The following is a 21879-nucleotide window of genomic DNA, read 5'->3' as shown; positions in this document are numbered from 1 at the left end:
AGATCCTGTAAAGGAGAGTCCTGTGATGACCCACCACTGGAACCAGTAATTAAGGAGCATCATTCCTCACCACTTGCACCAGTGGGGGATGTACACTGAGAGGATGACAAGTATACACACAGTGTTTCCAGATGCAGCTTTCTGCATCAAGTGCAGTTTTCCTTAAGACCACACAGAGACCACAGTTAGTCCGGGGCTGGTTTCTCCCTCTTTCTCCAGATCCCCAATAAGACTCCCCACTGGCACAGCTATAGAGCTGCAGTCTCAGCTGAGTGACCAAGCCAAAACCTCCAGCGCCCTCTCTGTCCAACCAGTGCTTCATGCCCCTACCCAAGTAGCTCACACACACACACACACACACACACACACACCTAGGAAAGGCTGGCACAGGTTTACTAGCTATGCCCCCTTCTGCCCAGACTATAAGGTAGTTACTACTGCCACCAGTCAACTCCTTATCAGCTATTTTAAGACCTTTAACAAAGGGTGTCCAATCTTGCTTTGTAGTATTAATATTAACACAAATGGTAGTTTGACCAAGAGCAAGGCTGTTAGGAGTGGCCCAAACAGTGTCACAAATAAATATGTAAGTATTCTCAAAACTTAAAAATCTTTGAACAGAGCAACCTAAATGAAAGGTTTAAATATATTTAATAATAAATAAAAGAACAAGACAATACTATATATATATATATATATATATATATATATATATATATTCACAGTGACTTCAGAGTTCAAAACCACAGGAAATATTTAAAATAACATTGCAGGACAGTCTCAAATAAAGAAAAATATCTAAATTAAACTTCACTCTATTCCTGACTGTATCTAAGAGAATTACTATAGTCTAAGAACTTACTAATAGAGCAAGGCATATGTGGTGAATGGATCTTCTAGTTGTCAGGTCCAAGACAGAATACAGAATGTTCTGTCTCACTCAGAGAATTATCAGATTAATTTCTCAAATATTACTGCTGGGATAGCTTGTAAAATGACATAATTTTTTGTTATGTGACTTTTAGTTCCCAGGCCCAAAACAACCATTGATGGCAGCTGGTAGCATTTAGCATCTGCTTATAAAAATGCATAGACAAGGGTCTCTCCTCAAATCTCTGGCAGATGCTGGAAGTCATAAAACAATGGCATTCTTTCATGCTTTCAAAACAAGTAATTAATTCACCCTAAAGACAGTACAGAACATTTCCTAGTGCAGACATTGTCTCTTTTCCTGTATTATAAACTGTAAGATACCACCTTTTATGGCCTAGCCATAAAGTAATTTAATTTCAGGTATTTTTCTAAAATTTAATAGACTGAAGTTAACCTCCTGTATCCCAGTTTCCACTGTCAAAATATATACATTTAAACAGTTACAATAGTGCATGTACGTTTCTTTTCTTTTCCAGTAGGTCACACTGTGGATCCATTTTAAACACAAGCCTTTTGCAAATACTTTTTTCAGCACACACATCTGTACAATCAGTTTGATATGCATATGACTTGCAATTGTAATACATTTGTAACACAAGCATCATATCATTGTGATATTCACCAGTGACATATAATTATTTACAAAATTCCAGCTAGCTGGGCTGGCTGAATCTCCTTTCATCACGGGTACCAGTACTGAGTCCTGGAGTACACCACTAGTTAGCTTAATATTTTGAGGGGACATCTGCCACCTTACCTATGTGAGTTTTATTTTTCAGTCATTTGGCTATTTACTGTAACACACAAGGATCTACTTTTAAGGAAATTAGGTTATTTACAATGCCAGCGTTGAGTACAGTGTCAGATGATTTAGCCAGATTCAAGTAAGCTGTGTGAACTGAGTGATTGCCGTCTGTAGCCTTTGTGGCATTATCAAAGAAGTTAACTGGGACTGCTAACAGAATCTCCCTCTGACAGCGCCTAACTGATGGTAGGTCTAGCCTTATAAGGTCTTTGATAGTTTGTGATGTGTTCCATGGCTTTTCAGATCATTAACCTGTCTGAGTCTGTAGTTTTCCAAGTCCATGGTAGAGCTGGTCAGCCTTAATTCAGAAACTGACCCTGTAGCCAGAGGTGCAGCTAGCTGTTTTTTTGCACCTGGTGCCCTCTTTTCTTCTTTTAAACTGTAGCAAACTGCTTGCTGTTACATTTGTAAAAAACAGTTGTAGCAGCTTATAGCACTCATGGAGCACTACAGTGCCCAGGTTTGACTGCATAAAAAAAAGAAAAGAAAAACAAATATATTTTTTTATTTTAAACTGTAGAAAAATGCTTACTAGCTTACTACATTCGTAGCAAGCACTTGCTACAGTTTATACCACCAAAGCATTAGGGTGCTCAGGTTTGACTGCAAAAAAAAAAAAGGGGGGGGGGGAGAATTTTTTAAAACTGTAGCAAACTGTTTGGTATATTTATAGAAAGCAGTTGTTACAGTTTATATTATACGCATAATGCTACAGAGCTCAGTTTTAACTACAAATGCAGTATCTGCATTTAGTTGTAAAAGCTGGTATGTAATGGTGACTGGGATCAGCCAGTCACAACCCCTAACACTTTGTGCCCAGAGTGGCTTCCCCCCGTCACTCTATCCTAGAAATGCTACTGCTTGTAGCTAAGGCCAAGTTATATAGTTTAAAGAAGGACCCCACAAGGGCATATTTGAGGCTATTAACTAATCTTAACCTCAATGCTTAAACCATGCACTTGAAAAATTTAGAGGGAGAAATGAAAATATTTTCGTGGTTGGATGAAAAAAATTGTCTAAGACCTAGGTTTGTCCTGCTTCCTTTAAAGTACATTTAGTAGCGTTCTGAATTTTCCATGCCGTAATCCAGGGCACATTTTTCAGTTCCCTTGGCATTTTTAAAGCCTTCCTTAATTGCATCTTTTATTGAAGGCCTTCAGTGAGAGACCCTTGCCCCTATAATACCTTTATTTCACTTTAGCACCATTCACCTGTGCACCTTTTAAACTGGTAGTTGAGGCAAACCTTAAATACTTGTCCTGGGAAAAATGCTTCTTGATTTGTTACTTTGGCTAGGAGGATTTCTGAGGCAAAGGACTTTCCAGTCTAATTTCCACAAAGAAAGGATGTTTTTTCCATACCTTGCTTCCCTTTATGACCAGAATAGCAGCCTAGCCCAACTTAAATTAGTCAAGTCTCCCAGGCTTTTTCCCTTCTTATGTCAGCAAAGAAGAACAGTTTCAAAGCATGTGAATGTTCACAGGCAACAGAAATTATACATGAAGAGAACATAAGTGTTTAGAATAAGCAAGCAACTTTTTATTTCTTCTGCCTTAAAAGGTTTTCAGAGTGTACAAGGTCATTCTGTTGAGATGGTTATCAGTAGACTTCAAAGTATGCTACCTCAAGGAATGCAGAACTGTGTCACTGACCCCATGGAAGGCTTCACCAGAGCACGGCCAGCTCCACTGCATTCCGCTGCAGTGCCTCTATGCATAATATTAGTGCAGCAACAGCCTGGTCCAATGTCAGCACCTCTGATAAACATTTTAGATTCAACATCACTTTGAGACCCTGGTCATCTTTTAGGCCCGCCTTTGCTAAAGGCATCTTCTAATGACCAGGACCACCTAGGCAAGACAGCTGATGACTGCCTTACATGTTTCCAAAGAAGAACCATATCTTAGTAGATACTGTTTTGGGCTTACCAAAATGCTGAAGTTATAAAAAGTGTAGCTGTGTTTCGTAACACCCATTCAGCTGATCCTGTCCTGCGCTTGGGATAAACAGCCCAGCAGTGGCGGCTGGTGACTTCAAATCAAAGGGGGGCTGCAGGAGACAGTTAAATGGGTTGAGCCAATGGGAAAGGGTGTGACCAACTAGAAAGGGGCGGGGCTATGCTCAAAACCACAAAAACTGGGACTTCAATTAAATACACTGCCAAACCGTCATTATGAGAGTCCAGTCAAGACAAAATGAAGTGTAGAAGAAAAAAAATTCAATGCATTGGCTACATGACAGCTTACTTAATATCTAGATGGAAACAAAAAGTTTGTGAGGCATGAAAAAATTACTTTTTAAATACATTACTGGAATGCCAGTCAAAATCAAGTATAAAAAAACAAGCAGCACTCAACTCAAACCACTTCTCCTTGCACTGCAGTTCTAATTATAATTTATATTCAGCTTTATAAAAGTACCAAGTAGCATGCTGAAAGTAGCAATCTCTGTGATACCCCCACTTGTAAAAATATTTCTTATCTAAAACAGACCTGCTGCGTGATAACGACCGTCTACTTGTTTCACGGAGAAAACATGATCAAAGTAAAACAATGAACAGCAAACAAGAAACAAGCTCAAGATAAATTGCTTAAAGGATTACTGCACAGGTTATGGACCACACATGATAGATTGGCATTCTGTTTAGTTTACTGGTAAAGCCTGCAAAGATGACTGCAAGTCTACAACAGATGTAGTGAGCTTCTGAAAAAACTGTAATCCTGTCCTTTATTAAAAATACTGTCATATGCATTTCAACACCTAAGGCTTATACGTTATCTAGTTATTATAGAAATATTCTCTGCATGGCAACAACAAAAAAGCTTTCAGTGTTGGTAATTCTTTAACAGTATGCTTATTAAAGCTTAGTTGCATCTTACTGTTTCAGACAAGCGTACCTGATAGTCATTAAAGCATTGCTACTTAAACACGGAGCAACAGGCAGTGCAACAACGTGCATTTTCTGAATAATAAGAAGCGTAAATCAACAGTATAAAAATATGACCGAAAACCAGAGCATTCTGCAAAATCAAGGACAGATGAAAAGCCACTGTAGTACTTGTGTCTACCTTGGATGGAGGCATACTCTGCACATTTACACTGCATAACTGCTCATTGCCTTGCTTGAACACATCCAGAGTCACTGCATGGGGGAGTGTGGTGCAACACGTATGTCACAATTTGAAATGTCTCTGGCTGACTGTGATGGCCCTGACACATTTGCCATACCTCTCAATCTCAGAGCAAGAAATCTGGACAAAGCCATAAATAGAAGTGGGACAAATGCCCAAAAATAAGGACAAATTTTAAATATTGCTGTTATAAACTTAGAAAGATAATAGAATAGTAGGTCTTGCATTAGTGTGAATTTTCTGAAGGGTATGAAATCTGAAACTCAAATGTCTGTCATTATTTTCTAACTTCACTTTTTAATAATTTGCCAGAAAACCACAATTTTATGAAAAACTGACCAAAATGTGATGCAAAAATATAAAATAGTCACACAATACAGCTGGGAACCTTTCAAAGAAGGGACGCTTTTTTAATATTAGTACTGTTAACTTGAGCAGCTGGCAAAATAAGAGAATCTACATGCATTTCTGAAATAAAAGTAATATATAACTGATTATTACAATTATTTATTAATTGTAAACCCTCCACATTTTCTTCCAAAATTGCCATTTTGTGGCAGGATTATTAGGGGAAGAACAACATTTTGAGCCAAAGTCGGGAACAGTTAGAGGTTTGAATATACATAATTCTATAAAATTATTTATTTGCACATACCTCTCAACCCCTTAATGCAGGAAATCTGGTCAAGGCCAATATATATTGGGGAGCATACAGACAGTACTAAAAATTACTCTTGTATAAACTTAGTTAATAGAATAACAGTTCTTGCTTTAGCATGCATTTTTCTGAAGGGTATGAAGACTGAAACTCAATGTTTGTCATTATTTAGTGACTTCATTCCTAAATGATTTGCCTGAAAACCACAACTTTTATGAGGAACAATCCAAAAATAAGAAGCAAAAATCTATTCTTTCTGCGAAAATCTGGACATTTGAGAGGTATAGTTCAGCCGGGGCTGTCTTTGAGTTTGATGCCCTTCCCCCCTTATAAAATAATGGTTGAATGGGGCCTCCCCCCTGCAACCATTCCAATGTCCCATTACTTGGCTATTTCACCCCATTTACCATAAACACTATAATGTGCATACTGCTTTAATGATAGTTAACTGGGGTATTTTACACACACACACACACACACTACCTGAGTGATCCAGCACGCCCTGATGCAAAAGTCCTGTTTCCTCCATAAAGCTCTGAGTTCAAATCAATGCAGCCCGTTTTCCTCCATTCAAAATAAGCCAGTTCCTCATGCAAAAGCGAGTCCCTTTCAAATCAAAGCAGCAGCTCCTATTTCTCATCGCCAGAATGAGCACACATGTGTGTGCTGCCTCTAGTTTGTTCCGAGCATGCACAGACTGCAGACCTTGCAGTCCGATCCCCTTCCAGTCTATGCAGTTGTAACTCCATAGACTTCTGGGGCATCTGTAGACTGCTGCTTTCTTTCCGAGTCTGGACTGGTTAAACAGCAGTCCGGATTCGAGCTTCTGAGCATGCATGTGCAGAGTTCTGGGTCTTTTTTATATTTTGTTTTTTGTACAGCTGGAAGCTGGGGAAGCTGCAGTCCAATAGCATGAGCCGCCACTGCAGCTCAGACCTCATTTGTTAGGTGCATCAAACCTGAGCAAAGGAATTAGTGTGTAGCAGGACCCCTCTTTTTCAGGGGTTACCTTTTTAATTTGTCCTATTAGGCACATGATTGCACACCACAAAACACAGTGACCAGCATGTGGAAAAGCCATGTGGAATTTAGGGATGGAGGAAGCAGCCTGAAAGCTCTGAGTATGAAGGGGTCGTAGTACTTGCAGTAGTCCAACATTTTACTAGAGTTGGACACATTCCTTACAGATCCAGCATTATGGTAAGTGCATAACTTTTGTTTCTTAAGTATTTGTTCAGTTAACCTTTTCCCCATTGTAGTGATTATTTACATATGTCTGTCTGTCTGTCTGTCAACAAGGTAAATGGGATAGTCTGTTGATCCTTTCTAGCTATGACCCAAGCTCAAAGAGCAAATTGGAAATTATTCAACACAGTAATTTAGGAAGTACAAGATGCTGTAGACAAAGTACGGAAAGATGAAGGATACAATCACATTGAGAGTTGACAAATGTGTACCCTTACAACAGTATATGAATTTTATTACAACAGTGGTAGCAACTGCAATATAATTTACAGACATGATAAAATGCACTTAATACAAATGCATGCATTTTGTAGTAAATTGTTGTAGAGGCCAATCTCTTCTACATCACTTTTTCTAATGTGTGCTAACCCTGCCCCACCCCCAACCCTGCACATTGCCTCAGAAAAAAACATTTCCATACAACACACGCCATTATACAAGACATCACGTACAGCAGCGCATGAGTACAACACTGAATCTGTCTCCTTTCCTAGCCCTTACACTAACTTGCAAACCTCACACACACACTCCCACCCATAATGCTGAAATGGTTGAGATACATGAAAGTTTCAGCATTAAGTTTCCCAACCCACACTTATCTTTCCTCCATGCACACAATTAGTCTCACTTCTTTCAACAAAAAGTGCATTCTTCAGGTTTTCCAAGCATGTCACTGTTTTGACAAAGTGACTATTCTCCAAATAAAGGTAGCCCATGTGTATGTAGTGAGAGAGATGTTTGTGTGTATTTCCACCTCACATCTCCATAGATCAAGTGTTACAGGCCCTATCCAATGCAAAAAACACAGCTTCCATGGGACCTGATAGTATCCCGGGATATATTCTGCACCATCTCCAGCAAGAACTGGCTTCGCCATTGAGCACTCTGTTCAACCACAGCCAAAGTACTGGCTTCATTCCAGCAGAGTGGAGAACCGCCATTGTCATCCCTTTGCACAAAGGTGGTGCCACTACTGACCCTGGAAATTATTGCCCCATTAGCTTGACAAGTCTGATCTGTAAAGCCATGAAGCATATTATTATGGATCTCATCATCATGGACGTAGGCAGTCTCCAAGCACTTTACCCCACCCAGTTTGGATTCGTCAAGGGCAGATCTTGCCTGTTGAACCTGGTCGACGACTTTGAGACTGTCACCAAGGCCCTGGATGAGGGAAAGTCAGTACATACAGCTTACTTTGATTTGGCCAAGGCCTTTGACACAATCCCCCACTCAGGCATCATTGAAAAGCTAACACAGCTTGGTGTAGATCCCTGTCTCATCAGGCGGGGTGGCCAACTGGCACACCGACAGGACCCTCAGAGTCAAAATAGGCACCTTCACCTCTGATAGCAGACCTGTCACTAGTAAAGTTCCCCAGGGACCTGTCCTGGGACCCCTACTGTTTGGCATCTATTTCTCAGAGGTACAGGCAAAGACAAAAGGCCTGTGGCTGACCATGTTTGTTGACGACTGTAAGTTGATAAGTTGAATGCTGTAATTGATTTCCCAAACAGTGTTATCTTACTGCAAGAGGGTCTCACAGCAACTAGTGACTGGTTCCAAAGTCATGGCCTCAAGCTGAATGCAAAGAAAATGTATCCTCATACCATTTGGTAAAAACATGACCCCTTCTGATTACCACATTAACAGCAACCTCCTAAGCACACAACCTGTGGTGAGAGGACCTGGTCACTCAGGTTGATAACCACATTCGACCATCATGTAGCGGCAGTGGTCAGAAAAGCCTTTTAACTTGGTTCATCTCATAAGTAAAGGGAATGCATCCCGAAAAAAGGAGATTATTACCTCACTATACTTATCTCTCATTAGAGCCCAATGCCCATTTGGGATGTACCTCTCCAAACATCTACACCACGTGGAAAGGCCACTGAAGTACCTCACAAAGAGAATCCATGGCCTCCAACACCTGTCTTAGGTAGACAGGCTCAAATCACTATCACTCTACTCGGTATCGTACAGATTGCTCAGGGGTGATCTGTGTCTTGTCTACAAGGCAATCCCGGACCCTGCCCTACTAGAGATGTTCCATATCCATACGTCTAACTCCTCACGTACTACCCGCTCAAAAGGCCTGAACCTAATATGTGACATTAACAAAACCTGCTGGAGAGACAGGTTTGTCTTCCAGAGCCTGTCCCGTCTCTGGAATAGACTTCCCATACACGTCAAACAGAGCACCTCGCTGACCCTCTTCAAGCACAACCTTGATGAGTGGATGGGAAAGCCAGGGGTTCCACCTATGTCCCTCATTGACGGGCAACAGGTGCTGACTGAGGTTTCTTTCGGGGGATAAACTCTGGGCTAGGCATGTAAGGGCTCCAGGGCCATTAGCTTAGTAACCTCCTCTGATCCTATATATTAATTGTGTTTGTGTGTCTTTGTAAACAAAATTTCATATTTTTTTGTTTGTACTGTATATATGCACTCGAGTATGTGTATCTATATACATGTGTGTATATATATATATATATATATATATAGATTATATATATATATATAGATCTATATATATATATATATATATATATATATATATATATATATATATATATAGATAGATATAGATATATATGTAATAAATATATATAAATATTTATGTGTGTGTATATATATATATATATATATATATATGTTATAAATATATATATATAAATATATAAATATATATATATATATATATATATGTGTGTGTGTGTGTATATATATATATATATATATATATACCTCCACATCTATGTATCTATGTATGCACACACAATAAATACACACATACACTCTCTCTCACACACACACACACACACACACACACACAGAGTAGATGGAGGCTTAGTGTGAGGTGTGTGAAATCTCTTGTACTATAGGGTGTAAGAATGAGTCTTAGACAAGTGGTTAGCCACAAGTCACAAACTGAGTTCCCTAATCCCCCAGTTCAAATAATTCATACCCAGTCCTAAATTTTACATGTATCCATTTTCTTTCTGTTTGTTTATGTTAAGGTAGTGTTGCCCATTGGTATCAGTGGGATGCATTAATTGCTGAGTTGCTGTTGAATAGGGAGTTGGATATTTTGTGAAGGTTTTTATGACTGGATTGTCTCATAAGTGTTTTTCTGTTGTTCATGAGGTAGAGTTTAATGCACTTCATTTATTCAATGGATTTATTAGTTTATTGGAGTTTAGTTGATGATTTATTACTGTTATAGATTTATTAGAAGTGTGCCCCTTTTCCTGTGATGCTGTTTCCTCATTGACTAGTTAAGACTAGTGATTTCTTTCTTTTTTGATTCTCTTATTTTAATTGTTTTATTTTAATAAAAATGAGGTTTGTTTTTGCAGGGTTGAATTTGGTAGGCAGCATTGTGTTGTTGTTTTTTTTGTGTGTGTAATTATGTAAAGTTACATTTTTGACACTATATTGAATGAAAAATGTTCATGCTTCATGTTTTTGATTAACCTTTTACTTAAATGTAAATGTGGGTTTAGATAGGTTGTTTTAAGTGGCTAGTATGTTTCTTGTGGGGGGAGGGGTTGCCATTTTCTATTTTTGTTTGGAGTGTATAAACTTTTTTCTCTTAAGCTAGCAGCATAAACATGTAGGGTTTTGAGTTTTTAGTTTTGATGATGTGAAGGTTGTAGATAAACTGTTGATTATGCAAAAGGAGAGTAGTTAAATTAGAATGTATGTACATAGTATACCAGATACGTGTTATATCCCTCCCTTTTGGGGAGACAACAGTATGTACATTTTATGTATATATATATATATATATATATATATATATATATATATATATATATATAATATTTTTTGTATGCTTATTTTTGCTTGATTTTACAGTCCAGAAGCCATGGGTATTTGTATGTTTCAGAAATGTCTGCACTGGAAGAAAGGAAGCATTAGCAGAAAACTTTTTTTTTTCTTTTTCTGGAGATCAGAAAATATGACCATCTAGCCTTAAAAATAAATCTTGTTGTCTTTTAAGGCAGAGTTGTTTTATTTCTCTAAAGAGAGAAGAGCTGAAGCTAATGTCTGTATATTTAATTGAGATCCTGTTTACTTTTAGGTAAAACAGTCTAGAAGAAAACCTGTGCAGGTAAAAACTCCTCGTGCCTTGCCCACCATGGAAGCTCACCAGGTGATTAAAGCCAATGCCCTGTTTTTATTGTCTCTGAGCAGTGCTACAGAACCAAGCATTCTTTCTTATCTTCCTTCAAAACCATTCCCATCTCAGCTTCCTAGCCTAAGGGAGGGAGTTTCAGAAGATCTTTCCAGTAAAACCTCATGCCTGTATCTACAGACCCTAGCTAGGTAAGAAAATAATGAGCTTTCACTATTTGTTTGCTAACAAACTGTCACTGATTAAAAGCTGTCAATGTATTGTGTGCATTTTTATGCTTATTTTCCAAGTTTAGATGATTAAGGTTGGTCTACAAAGGCAGTCAGGGATGCGGAATTTATGCTGTTGTGTGGTTTTATACTTTCTCATTAAGGCAGGTGATAGCACAGAACTGGTATAGCACAGCACACACTTTCTAAAAGTAGAGTACATGATTTTGTGTGCATCCCTCAGGACAATGTTATATGAAGGCCAGAACATGTTTTAACTGATAAAGCACAGACTGCTGAAAGATAGGATAATTATTTTAACTCATTCCCTCCAATGGAACTCTTTGGGGTTTATTTTCTTACTTACCAGTGGGAGTGGCCTGAGCCTTGTAAAAATGAAATTATTGCCTCGCAGTTCACAAATGTCCATATCTTTAGAACCGTGTTACTACAAAACTGTAAATGCCAGACTGTTGAGCACAACATTTGCAGTGGTTGCATTTGTTCATTTCTAAGTCTTAAACTGTTTTTTATAAACCACAATAACCACACTAAATAAAAATTACATAATGATGTAAAACAGCTTATGGTATTTCTGTAGCCATTCAAGCAACACACACTGCCAGCAATGTTTTCTTTATACAGCTGTGAGCTTTCTTATGAGGCTAAGCAGTTTTGCTTGTGTCACTTCATTATTGAAATATTGAAAGAAATATTAAAATTATTATAATAGAAATATCGTACAGATAATTCAATATCTCTTTATTTACACTACACATAGGGCAAATATAAATGCAGTTATGTTTGTCATTATGTAAGCTGTAATTTTAAATCTTCTAATAATTTATATGTAGCATGGTTTTGGAATTATTAGGTTTTGGAATTATTAATGCAAGTATGAGTAAGCAATATTTTAACGCCTAGATATATCAGTGGGATGTAACTGCAGAAACGCCTAGATGCGTTAGTAGGATTTACAGACATTTTGTCTGATTACAGGAGGCAGCAGCTAAAAATTGTATGCAGCTTTCAGAAGTGATGGAGAGAAGTGTTAACATTTAAAATACAGAGTATGTATGGGAGGCATACAAAAGAATATTTTGTACAGCCTGAATGACGCTACTAGGGGTGGAAGTCTCCCACAGCCACAAATTGAGGAGGAGAGATATGATTATAAATAAATACGATAGAAAAGAAAAACTTGATCTAAAGCTTTCTTATAATAATAATAATAATAATAATTTCAAGAAATGTAGTATAATTTAAACTTCTCATTTCATTACAGGAGTTTCTTATAGAAATGCCAAGATATAAAATACTTTGAGTGTCATGAGCATGTTTGACATGAGATGAGACGGTTGAATAAGAGTGTTTAACTCATTAAATCCTGAGTAGCAGGAGACCAATTAAACCACATACTTCCTGAGAGCTTTTCTCCAAAATTCTCTACTGAAAGCACACTTCATTAGACTTATAATAACTGATAAATGGGAGTTATAAAACATTTGAAATATGATTGCTCTTTAGAAAACAGTGTGCTTTATTCTAGTGTTAATTTTAAAGGTTTGCCTTAGTTTTATATATGTGTTTTACTAAAACACCAAAAATTAGACTTTGAAAACAGTGACAGGTGTACTCATTTCAGGAATATAGGGTAGTCTTGTGAAGAGATGAGTATATTTTTTGCAGGATACGCAGGGAATCTGCTTTCCTGACTATACTGTTGTATGAAACAATGAGTTAAGACATTTAAGGTTATTGTCTAATAAATGCAAAGCTGTTTCAAAATAATTTAAAATAATTGAGACCTCATTAAAAGAGGAATTTAGATCAGATAATGATAAAGTAATAACCACAAAAAACATAGCCAGATTCATAGTTGACACTATTGCTTGAGCAAATAGAGGAGATAGCAGATATCCGTGTTTGTTTCCTTTTTTGTTTTTGTTGGATCAAATAACAAAAGTATAACATAAATGTTATTATCTTTATAAATCTGTTCTATTAAGTTAAGGAAATGATTAGAAAAGCCAAAAATATTGTAACACGTCAAATAAATAGATCCAGTCTAATGGATCAAAAGCTTTTTCTAAGTCAAGACTAATGAAAATTGCTTTATTTTTATAATTATTTATTAAGTCAGTGTTAAAATTCTTTTGATATTATTTTGAGTAGGTCTGTTAGGAATAAAACTTTATCATCATTAATTAAAGTTGAAGATGAGATGAAACCCTTTAGTTTATCTGTAAAAATAGACAAGTTTCATATCAATATTTAAAAAAAATTGGTCTTTAAGATGAACATAATTGTGAATGTTTACCTTGTTTTGGAATTGGGATAAGTAAAAGAATTTCTCCATGAGGGGGTAGTTGCATGATTAAACACTTCTGTAAAGACGGTGTGCAAAATGGAAATCTTAGTATGAGGTCATCATTTATCATTTATAAAATTTTGGTATCATACCATCTGGACTTTAAAAATATTTAATTGTCAGGGTTAATAATTTATTGAGCTCTCAGAAAGGGTTGTAATCTGTAATTTATGTATAGATTTCTTTACAGAATTTTTTAAGGTAGACTTTTTGTTAAGATTGTTTATTGAAATATAATAATCTTTGAATTAAGATACTTTGAATATTTGTTGTAGTTGAACCAAAATTATGAGATTTTATTTCTGAGACATGATTGGCTCTAGCTATTAATGTAGACCTTTTTTATTAGGTTATACATACCTTTGTGTAACATAACATAAGTGGACAGTTTAAGCTTTTCATGAGCTAACAAAGTTTTGTGAGACAGAATTTCATTATACACTTTTTCAGTTATTGACTGAAACCAGTTTGGATTTATTGTCTTTATGAAAAGAGAGTTTAAGATTCTGTAATTTATTTTAATCTTGAAAAATTTTTTTCCCAAATTCTGTTTTTATTTTAACACTAAGCTAGAGATTTTTCATACATGTATGCTTTAAAGGTATAGCAGATCATTGTTTTATTTATGGTATCAGAATTTTTTATATTCATAAAAAATCTATTTTTATAGAACCATTATTTAAATTATTTTAAGTTAATAAAAGAAGGATTTCTACTGACAATAGAAAATAGGTTTGATATTAATATGTTTTAAGATAAGAAAATTGTGATCAGAAAATGGACAGGATGTAATTTTAAAACAAGTTTAACTAGATATTAAGTCTTTTGAGATAAATAATATATCAGTTCTGGTTTGAGTACCATAAACAGATGACAAATGAGAAACATATAGAGAATCGTATAGCATTGTCGCCTCACAGCAGGATGTTCCCTGGGTCAGTTCACAGCTGTGCTGCTTTCTGTGCAGAGACTGCATGTCCTATCTGTGTTTGTGTGGGTTTCCTCCAAGTGCTCCAGCTTCCTCCCACATAACGAAATGTAGTAGGTGGATTGGATAGTCTAAATTAGTCATAGGTGTGAGTGTGCATGTGATTGTGTAGTTTAGAAGAATAACCATGGCATGGCTAGCCACCCAGTGGTGTGAACCATGGCTCTAACTGATTGTCACTATTGAAGTGACATCCTAACCCCATGTGGAAAAATGGGAAAAACGAGTTGCGGATGGATGAAAGAAAAGGCATTTTCAAGATTTGTTATGAGACAAAATTTTTCAAAGCTGTGCCAGAAGATTATAGTTTTAAAAGTCTTAGAGAAGTTGTTTCATCTTCATTTAAAATACAGTTTAATTCATCCCCTAGAATTAATTAGCTTTGAGTTTCTGAACAAGCATTGCAATATTTTCTGTAAAAGTCTGTAGATGAATTACCATACTGAGATGTTAATTGATTTTTTTTTTAATTTTCCTAATCATGGCTTTTCTATGCCTTTTTCTAGGACAGTGTTCACACAGTACACATTTTCATCAAAGGCTATACTGACAGATTACTAATTTGTGATACTCCAGTGTGTGCATTTTTTTTCTTCTTTGTTTCTTTTATTTTATAAATTTTAGATTTCTCTTGCTACAACATCTACAGACCTGACTGCTAGTAGGATATTTCATTTTTCCTATTTATAGATACACTAAGGTTTCCTGTGCAGCACATTTGCATTGTTTCTTGTATTTGCCATAGACTTCTTGACTCCATTTTATTATCCTTTTTTATCTTCAGCTTTTCTGTTATGTCAGTCACTCTAAACGTAATAGACTTTTCAGTGAGCAGTTTTTGTTTTGACAAGGGTAATACTTGAAGTAATGGCCACACTGCTCCCCATCCCCTATGCAACCTGTAGCAATCATCTGCGTATATCTTTGAGTAGGACTAAATTTAGTCTGTGTGGGGCCCAGAGCACAGGTTGAGAATGGGGGCCCTTTAGTAAGGCTGTGTTAAAATCATGTTATACATTTGTGATTCTTGGGGCTTGGCAGCCCCTGAATGTCTGAGGGTCTAGATGTTCAGTGATACATTTTATGTCTTGCTTTTGTAAGATAATTCCTTGTTAGCTGTTTATGTTTTACTCCTAGCCAAAAGAGTTACTTGTGTGTCCACAGATAAAAATGGTGATATTTTTGCAAACACACACACAAACACACACACACACACACACACACACACACACACACACACACACACACACACACACACACACACACACTGCATGCTTAACTTAACAATACAACTGAATGTCAGTTCAGCAGTGGATTTCTCTTTAGGGTGTTGAAGAAGACCAGAGCACCTGAATTAAACCTGCACTTGGACTCTGGAATAGACTGCCCATACATATCAAGCAGAGTGCCTCTTTGGTCCTCTTCAAAAGGAACCTTGACAATTGGATAGGAGATAGGAAATTCACCCTGGGGATCATGTCAGTCACCCTCCTAGACAGGGGTCCAGGGAAGTAAATATTGTGAGAAGAAATAGCCAGGGAATTGTTATGGCTAGGCTTGTGTAGGCCCTAGGGCCGATAGCCTAGTACCAACTTATGGACCATGAGGACATGTTGACTCCACATAGAATGAACTACAGCTAAAAACTCAACCAGAAAACTATGCACTTTGAGATGAAAACGCTACTTACTATGCCACTCTGACAGTGATCATTTGCTTTTCAACACATCCTGCCCAAACCATCAAAGAAAGCCACTTAATATGTACAATGCTGAGGTTTGGCTGTGACAGAAATTAAAATAAATTATGGAAAATTTAATTGTGCATAAATGACACTACTTCCACCTCTAATTGTGGACAAATTACAGTACTTCCACCTCCCTTCACACACGCATGCACAAAATTGTAAACCATAGCAATATTATTTTTACACTAATTTCAATAAATACAGTACATTACATGACACTGTTCTTATTAAGCCAGATCAGTGACTGTTTAGCTGTGATTAAACAACAATAGGAGTAAGTCACTTTTGTACACAAATAGCCTCTCTACCCGTGCATTGCAGACCTATCACTTACTGTGTACACATCAGATGTCTGATTGTGATTTAAAAAATTCCTGTTGTTGCAGAGCCAGTGCTGCAGCGCCAGATTAACCTGATCATGACAAGCACGGTCACTCATTTCCTTCTGCAGACTACCCTATACCCAATAATTATTGCCATTTTATTGTGTGAGTATGTCATAGATGTCTGATCATGGTAAAAAAAGACATCTGCCTCAGCAATATATTCCAAAATTATTTCTGAAAAGTGCACAGTGCTAGTATGGGCAAGCCAGATTAATTACTGGTTTATCTGTAGAAACAACAGCAGAGTCAGTCTTGTTCATCCACAGACTGCCCCTTCTCAACAATTATAACCATTTTGTTGGGTGTAGCTCTGAGATATCAGATTGTGATAGTAACTTAATATGTCCCATAACTTAATATATCAACAATACAAATGCTCATCCTTCAAGAATATTCTGCAACTGTACTCCTTAAACAAGGCTTCAAAGACATATTTATACTCATTACCAACAAGCTGCAGGTGAAACTGCATTTTAATAATTCGGCTCCAAAATATGAGCTTAGATTCCCATTACTCTGAAGCGCATGGAATGTTTACAGCAGTTTAAAACTCAACTAAAACTGCACCTTAAAGAATCCTGACAGTTTATATATATATATATATATATATATATATATCACCAGGATAATATCCTCTATCTGATAGTCTTCTTGTAGGTTCATAAGTAAATACTAGGCTATCACTGCAAACTGTTATAAGCCTAGCCAATAACCAGAGTTCAGAATCGTATTGCATTTCTTGTATCCGTTAGGTATAGAGCTTAACCTTGTGCCAAACCCTTCACTACCTACACATTACTTAATCTAATGATTATATCCCAGTGACAGTTTTCCACTTAGTATCTGTATCCTTTCTTATATCCTACCTGTATTAAGTTGCTTTCTGTTTATCTGAAACTGCTGCCTCTTGATTTCCAAAGTTAGTACCTGACCTGTTATTTTCTTTCTCTAAAGTCTTCCTCACTTAATGTATACTCCTCCTTTTCTTTCCATTTTTACTTACTCTCAGCCTTGTTACTTCACACAGCACTGTCCCTAAATATTTCCACCTGTTTCATTACTAGTTTTTAGGTATATGTTAATTTTATCTCTCTGGTACTTCTCTATGTAAAATTAATTTTCCTTACATACTTGTGTTTATCACTGTGCTTATTACACTGTGGCATATAACCAGTTTGTCTCTTTGCCGGCTGAATATTTAATGTTATAATACATTCGTTGTTAAATAAAAATCTTGTAGACTTCATTAATATATTTTCTTGTCAAATTTGAAATTATACAACTGATAAGAGTTGTATTTTTTTAATCATAATTTTAATGTAGTGAGTTCAAGTCATGTTCATCAGTATGATCACTGCTGCAATACCCTTAGCTTTTCGGGTTATATCCTGCACAGGATACAACAGCCAACCAGCTTCCAAAGCTTCAAGAGTACCCTCCACGCATCCAAACCATCAGTCATCTCAAGCTAAGCTAAAGAGAGAGTGGTTTGAGATCTAAGTTTTTTAGAGCTTTCCTGCAGCTGAAGAGTACTCCTTTTGCAGTCTTCAGAGGATCGATTGGCTAACAATTTCCATTGCTGCGCAGATAAAATCCCTTTTGGGGGGAAAAAAGACTTCCATGTTTCTTTTTATGACAAAACTGAACTTTTTCTGCCAAAATGATAATTTTAAACTTGAAAAATTGTTTCTATTCACTGTCATTAATTAGTGGGTGTTGTCACAAAAGGAAGTTCTTTAACTGAAATTTAAAGTGCAGGTAAATAATAATAAACTAATGTCATTAAAATAAAAGCTTTTTTTCATTTTAGGTTTTGTACACACAGAAAATGTTTGTGGTGACAGTAACAGTTTGCTTGAATGCCATGACTCTGCATTGCAAATTTCGCTTAGAGCATATCATGATCCTGGACTTAATGAACAAGTAAAGTGTTTTTTTACTGATGCAAAAGTTACACTGATAGTTTTTATTTATTTCTTTATATTTTGGATTATATGACAAGCTGTGTCTGGAGCGTTGCCTAGGTGGTTAGTAGAAATCCGTGTATGAGGCAGAGCAGGGAGAAGCCACAAAGCAGTTTAAGTGGGCATCTGTGACTGTCATGGGGGAAGCAAGAGAGGGGGTATCTTTCCACTCTTTGGTAAATGTCAAGTATTAAAGGAGAGGTCAGCATTATCTCAGCAAGCTACCCAGGGATGGCAACAAACCAGCAGAGAACACAATTGAGGACTTTCATTCTGTGTGTGCAGTGTAGGAGGGTGATATCTACTCGGGACTGGAAGGGAACAGTGTTTTGAATGTGTTTCTTTAATGGGACGAGATATTTAGAAAACAGTGGAGAAATACTGCAGAGGTGATTTTTGTGACACTATACTGTACTAGAGAGCAATTTAGTAAAAAGGTCAGCCCTAGGCTTTTTTAAGGGCTTTGTTAAAGCTGAGAGGAGGACTACCAAAAACTGCTGTTAAAGTGAACTGTGAGTTAATGTGCATTAAATGTTATTTGGGGACTTGGCTGAAATACAGTCTAAGAATGGCTGGCATTTGGTAGTGAGAGGGTGGGGTTATTTCTTTTTGTGATTAAAATGGTACATTGGGTTACAGAACATATGCTGCTCGATTACTGATAGCGTTGCTACTTGTCTGGTATTTTTCTGGACTACCTGGAAATCATAATGTTGGTCTGGTAGTCCAGAAAGCACTGTACAAACACGGGTATTCTGTGCATCTGCACAAACAGAATGACAGAGTTTGTAAAAAAAAAAAAAAAAAAAAAAAAAAAAGCAGCCGCGGAATGCTTTTCAATTGAAATGCTAACAAGATGTGTTTAAAACCATAATTTGTTTAAACAAGGGAGAAGAGGTAAAGTAAGGTATTCTACCTCTAGATGATGTACGTTTTTATGTCATAAAATGGGTGGAAGAGTGGGTGGGGTGCACAAGGAAATGGTCTGAGAGAGGCAGGGTTGTAGGAAATGCAAGGGAGTATAGCTTTGGTTCGGTTTTCACCACATAGAAAGGTGGCAACCCTGATTAATTGTAGGTCAGACCTTGGAAGGCCTAATATGGGTATGGAAGCACTTCAAGAATATTTATACATAGTTGTATTTATCAGGGTTTGAAAAATTGTATGGTTGTTTAACTTTCTGTTGTTTATTATTGCTGTAATACTGAATTTAAATTTGAGTGACAAGACTGACTGGGGATGCAGTTCACACATAACTGGGGTAAAAAACGAAAAGGAGGAACAGAAGTGCAAAGCCTCGTCCACAGCACTCGTAATCACACCAAAATTTTAGCGTAAAAACAGTTTAATTAACGTTCAGTGAGTTTAATAAAACAAACAACGTTTTCGTCACCATACAATAGCAACTTCTTCAGAAAAGTTAAAAACTACAAAAGTTCAGCCTTTTAAAAATTCCGCTAAGGAGGAGCAAAAAGCCTCATCCTATCAGAGTGAGGTTTTCGTATAAGATGAATCAAATTGCTATGGAAACCAATGTAACCTTAGTTCGCTACAAGTAATTACTCTTATGTTATTATGTGTCACTTCAAATGCATTCCAGGTAGTCTGAATAGCGTAAAAAAATTATTACAAAGCCAAAACAAAGCAATATAAGTGAAATATATATTTACATGTAAAAAACATTTAAATTGATAACTGTTAAACTAGCCTCAATATTTCAAAAACCGTTTCAGTTTCAAAAAACAAGAAATGTTGCAATTTTCATTGAGGCCAGGAGAACAGAACGCATTCAAAACTAGTTGCCAGTCCAATTCACGACATTCAAGAAACAATGATGTAGGACCACCTCTAAAATCAGGTGGAATCTGATCTATTGCTATGAAAGAAAAAGAGTGGTCTTTGTTAATTTCTACGTGTTTAGCTAATGCATTGTCAGCTTTTCTTTTCCTAATAGCATAATTGTGTTCAAGTATTCTATTTCTAAACTTTCGGTCGGTTTTTCCAACATAGAATACTGAACACATTTTACACTGTGCCAAATAAACTATGCTTTTGGAGTTGCAGTCTAGTCTATGGTAAATAGAGTATTTTTTACCATTGACCACAAACAAGCTAGTTGGTTTGACACACTAACATTGATTACAAGTCCCACATTGAAAACAACCCAGAGTTCTGTGTTTAGGTGTTGTCCTCTTAGTTCCTAAAACATTTTTTAAATTGGCACCCTTCCTATAAATAGTAGTAAAAGAGTGTCGTAATCATTCTAAAAGAGAACTATCCCTCCCAAGCAGTTGCCAATTTTTGTACAAAATAAGCTTGATGTATTTACTGTTGTTGTTAAAAACTGTTACGAAGCTAGATCTTAGTGAAACTAAAGGTGAGACATTATGTGACGGATTTAAGTCTGGGACATTAACATTGTAATTTGTAGTAATCTGTAATATGTCAGTTGGTGTGCAAAGTGGCTGCTCACTTGTGGATTCCTTAAAGTACAAAATAGGGTTAAACAAACCCATCATTCGTTTTTTTTTAACTTCTGTAATGAGTTCATAAATTAGTTTGTGGGGATAACCCCTATTTTTAAACATGTTTGACAAATTGTCGCATTCTTTGTCAAAGTCTACTTCAAGTGTATATAATCTAGCTGCGCGTACTAGTTGCCCCTTGAGTATACTACGTTTCTGTTTAAAAGGGTGAGCACTTGAAAAATGGAGAAAAGAATTACAATAAGTTGGTTTTCTATAAATGTTAGAGTAGAACCCAGTTTTATTTGAATATTTCGTCAGTTTCACGTGTAAATTTTCAATATTAGTTGAATCAAATTTAAACGTAAATTTGAAAAAAGATGTTGTATTATTTAAATATTCGACAAATTCATTTGCTTCACTTAAGTTACCTTTAAAGATGATAAATATGTCGTCTAGAAATCTTGTATAGTAACTTATAAGACTTCTTTTATCAGGTATATCAAAAATAAAAATTTTCTCCCAGTATGCAACGAACATATTTGCTAAACTTGCCCCGCATGGTGAGCCCATTGCTACACCATGCTTTTGCAAATAAAATTGACTGTTGAAAGTGAAGTAATTATTGGTCAAAATGATATCTGTCAATTCACTGACCAAATCAATTTCATTTTTCAAAGCGTTCTTTTCTTTTAACATCAAAACTGGCCATTCCACAGCTTCGAAATGTGGAATAGATGTGTAAAGATCTACTACGTCTATTGTCAAGAAGTTGTCTCTAGGGTCAAACATGACCTCATTCAAATCAGCTAGTAAAGACCAAGAATCCTTACATA

General features: G+C 36.5%; 1 protein-coding gene across 1 annotated transcript in view; it reads left to right on the top strand.

Moving 5' to 3' along the window:
- The window catches only part of MYCBP2 (MYC binding protein 2), a gene marked incomplete in the record, with an annotated part of 5088083 nt that overhangs the window by 4320374 nt on the left and 745830 nt on the right, over positions 1-21879 (top strand). The window contains 1 exon segment of the mRNA XM_044072904.1: positions 10860-11104. Within this exon segment, the coding sequence (XP_043928839.1) occupies positions 10860-11104 (245 nt within the window).

The sequence above is a fragment of the Protopterus annectens genome, chromosome 5.part1 (genome assembly GCF_019279795.1).
Source record: "Protopterus annectens isolate FY-2018-M chromosome 5.part1, PAN1.0, whole genome shotgun sequence".
NCBI classification, from domain to species: domain Eukaryota; kingdom Metazoa; phylum Chordata; order Ceratodontiformes; family Protopteridae; genus Protopterus; species Protopterus annectens.
This window is presented reverse-complemented; position numbering and strand designations above follow the sequence as displayed.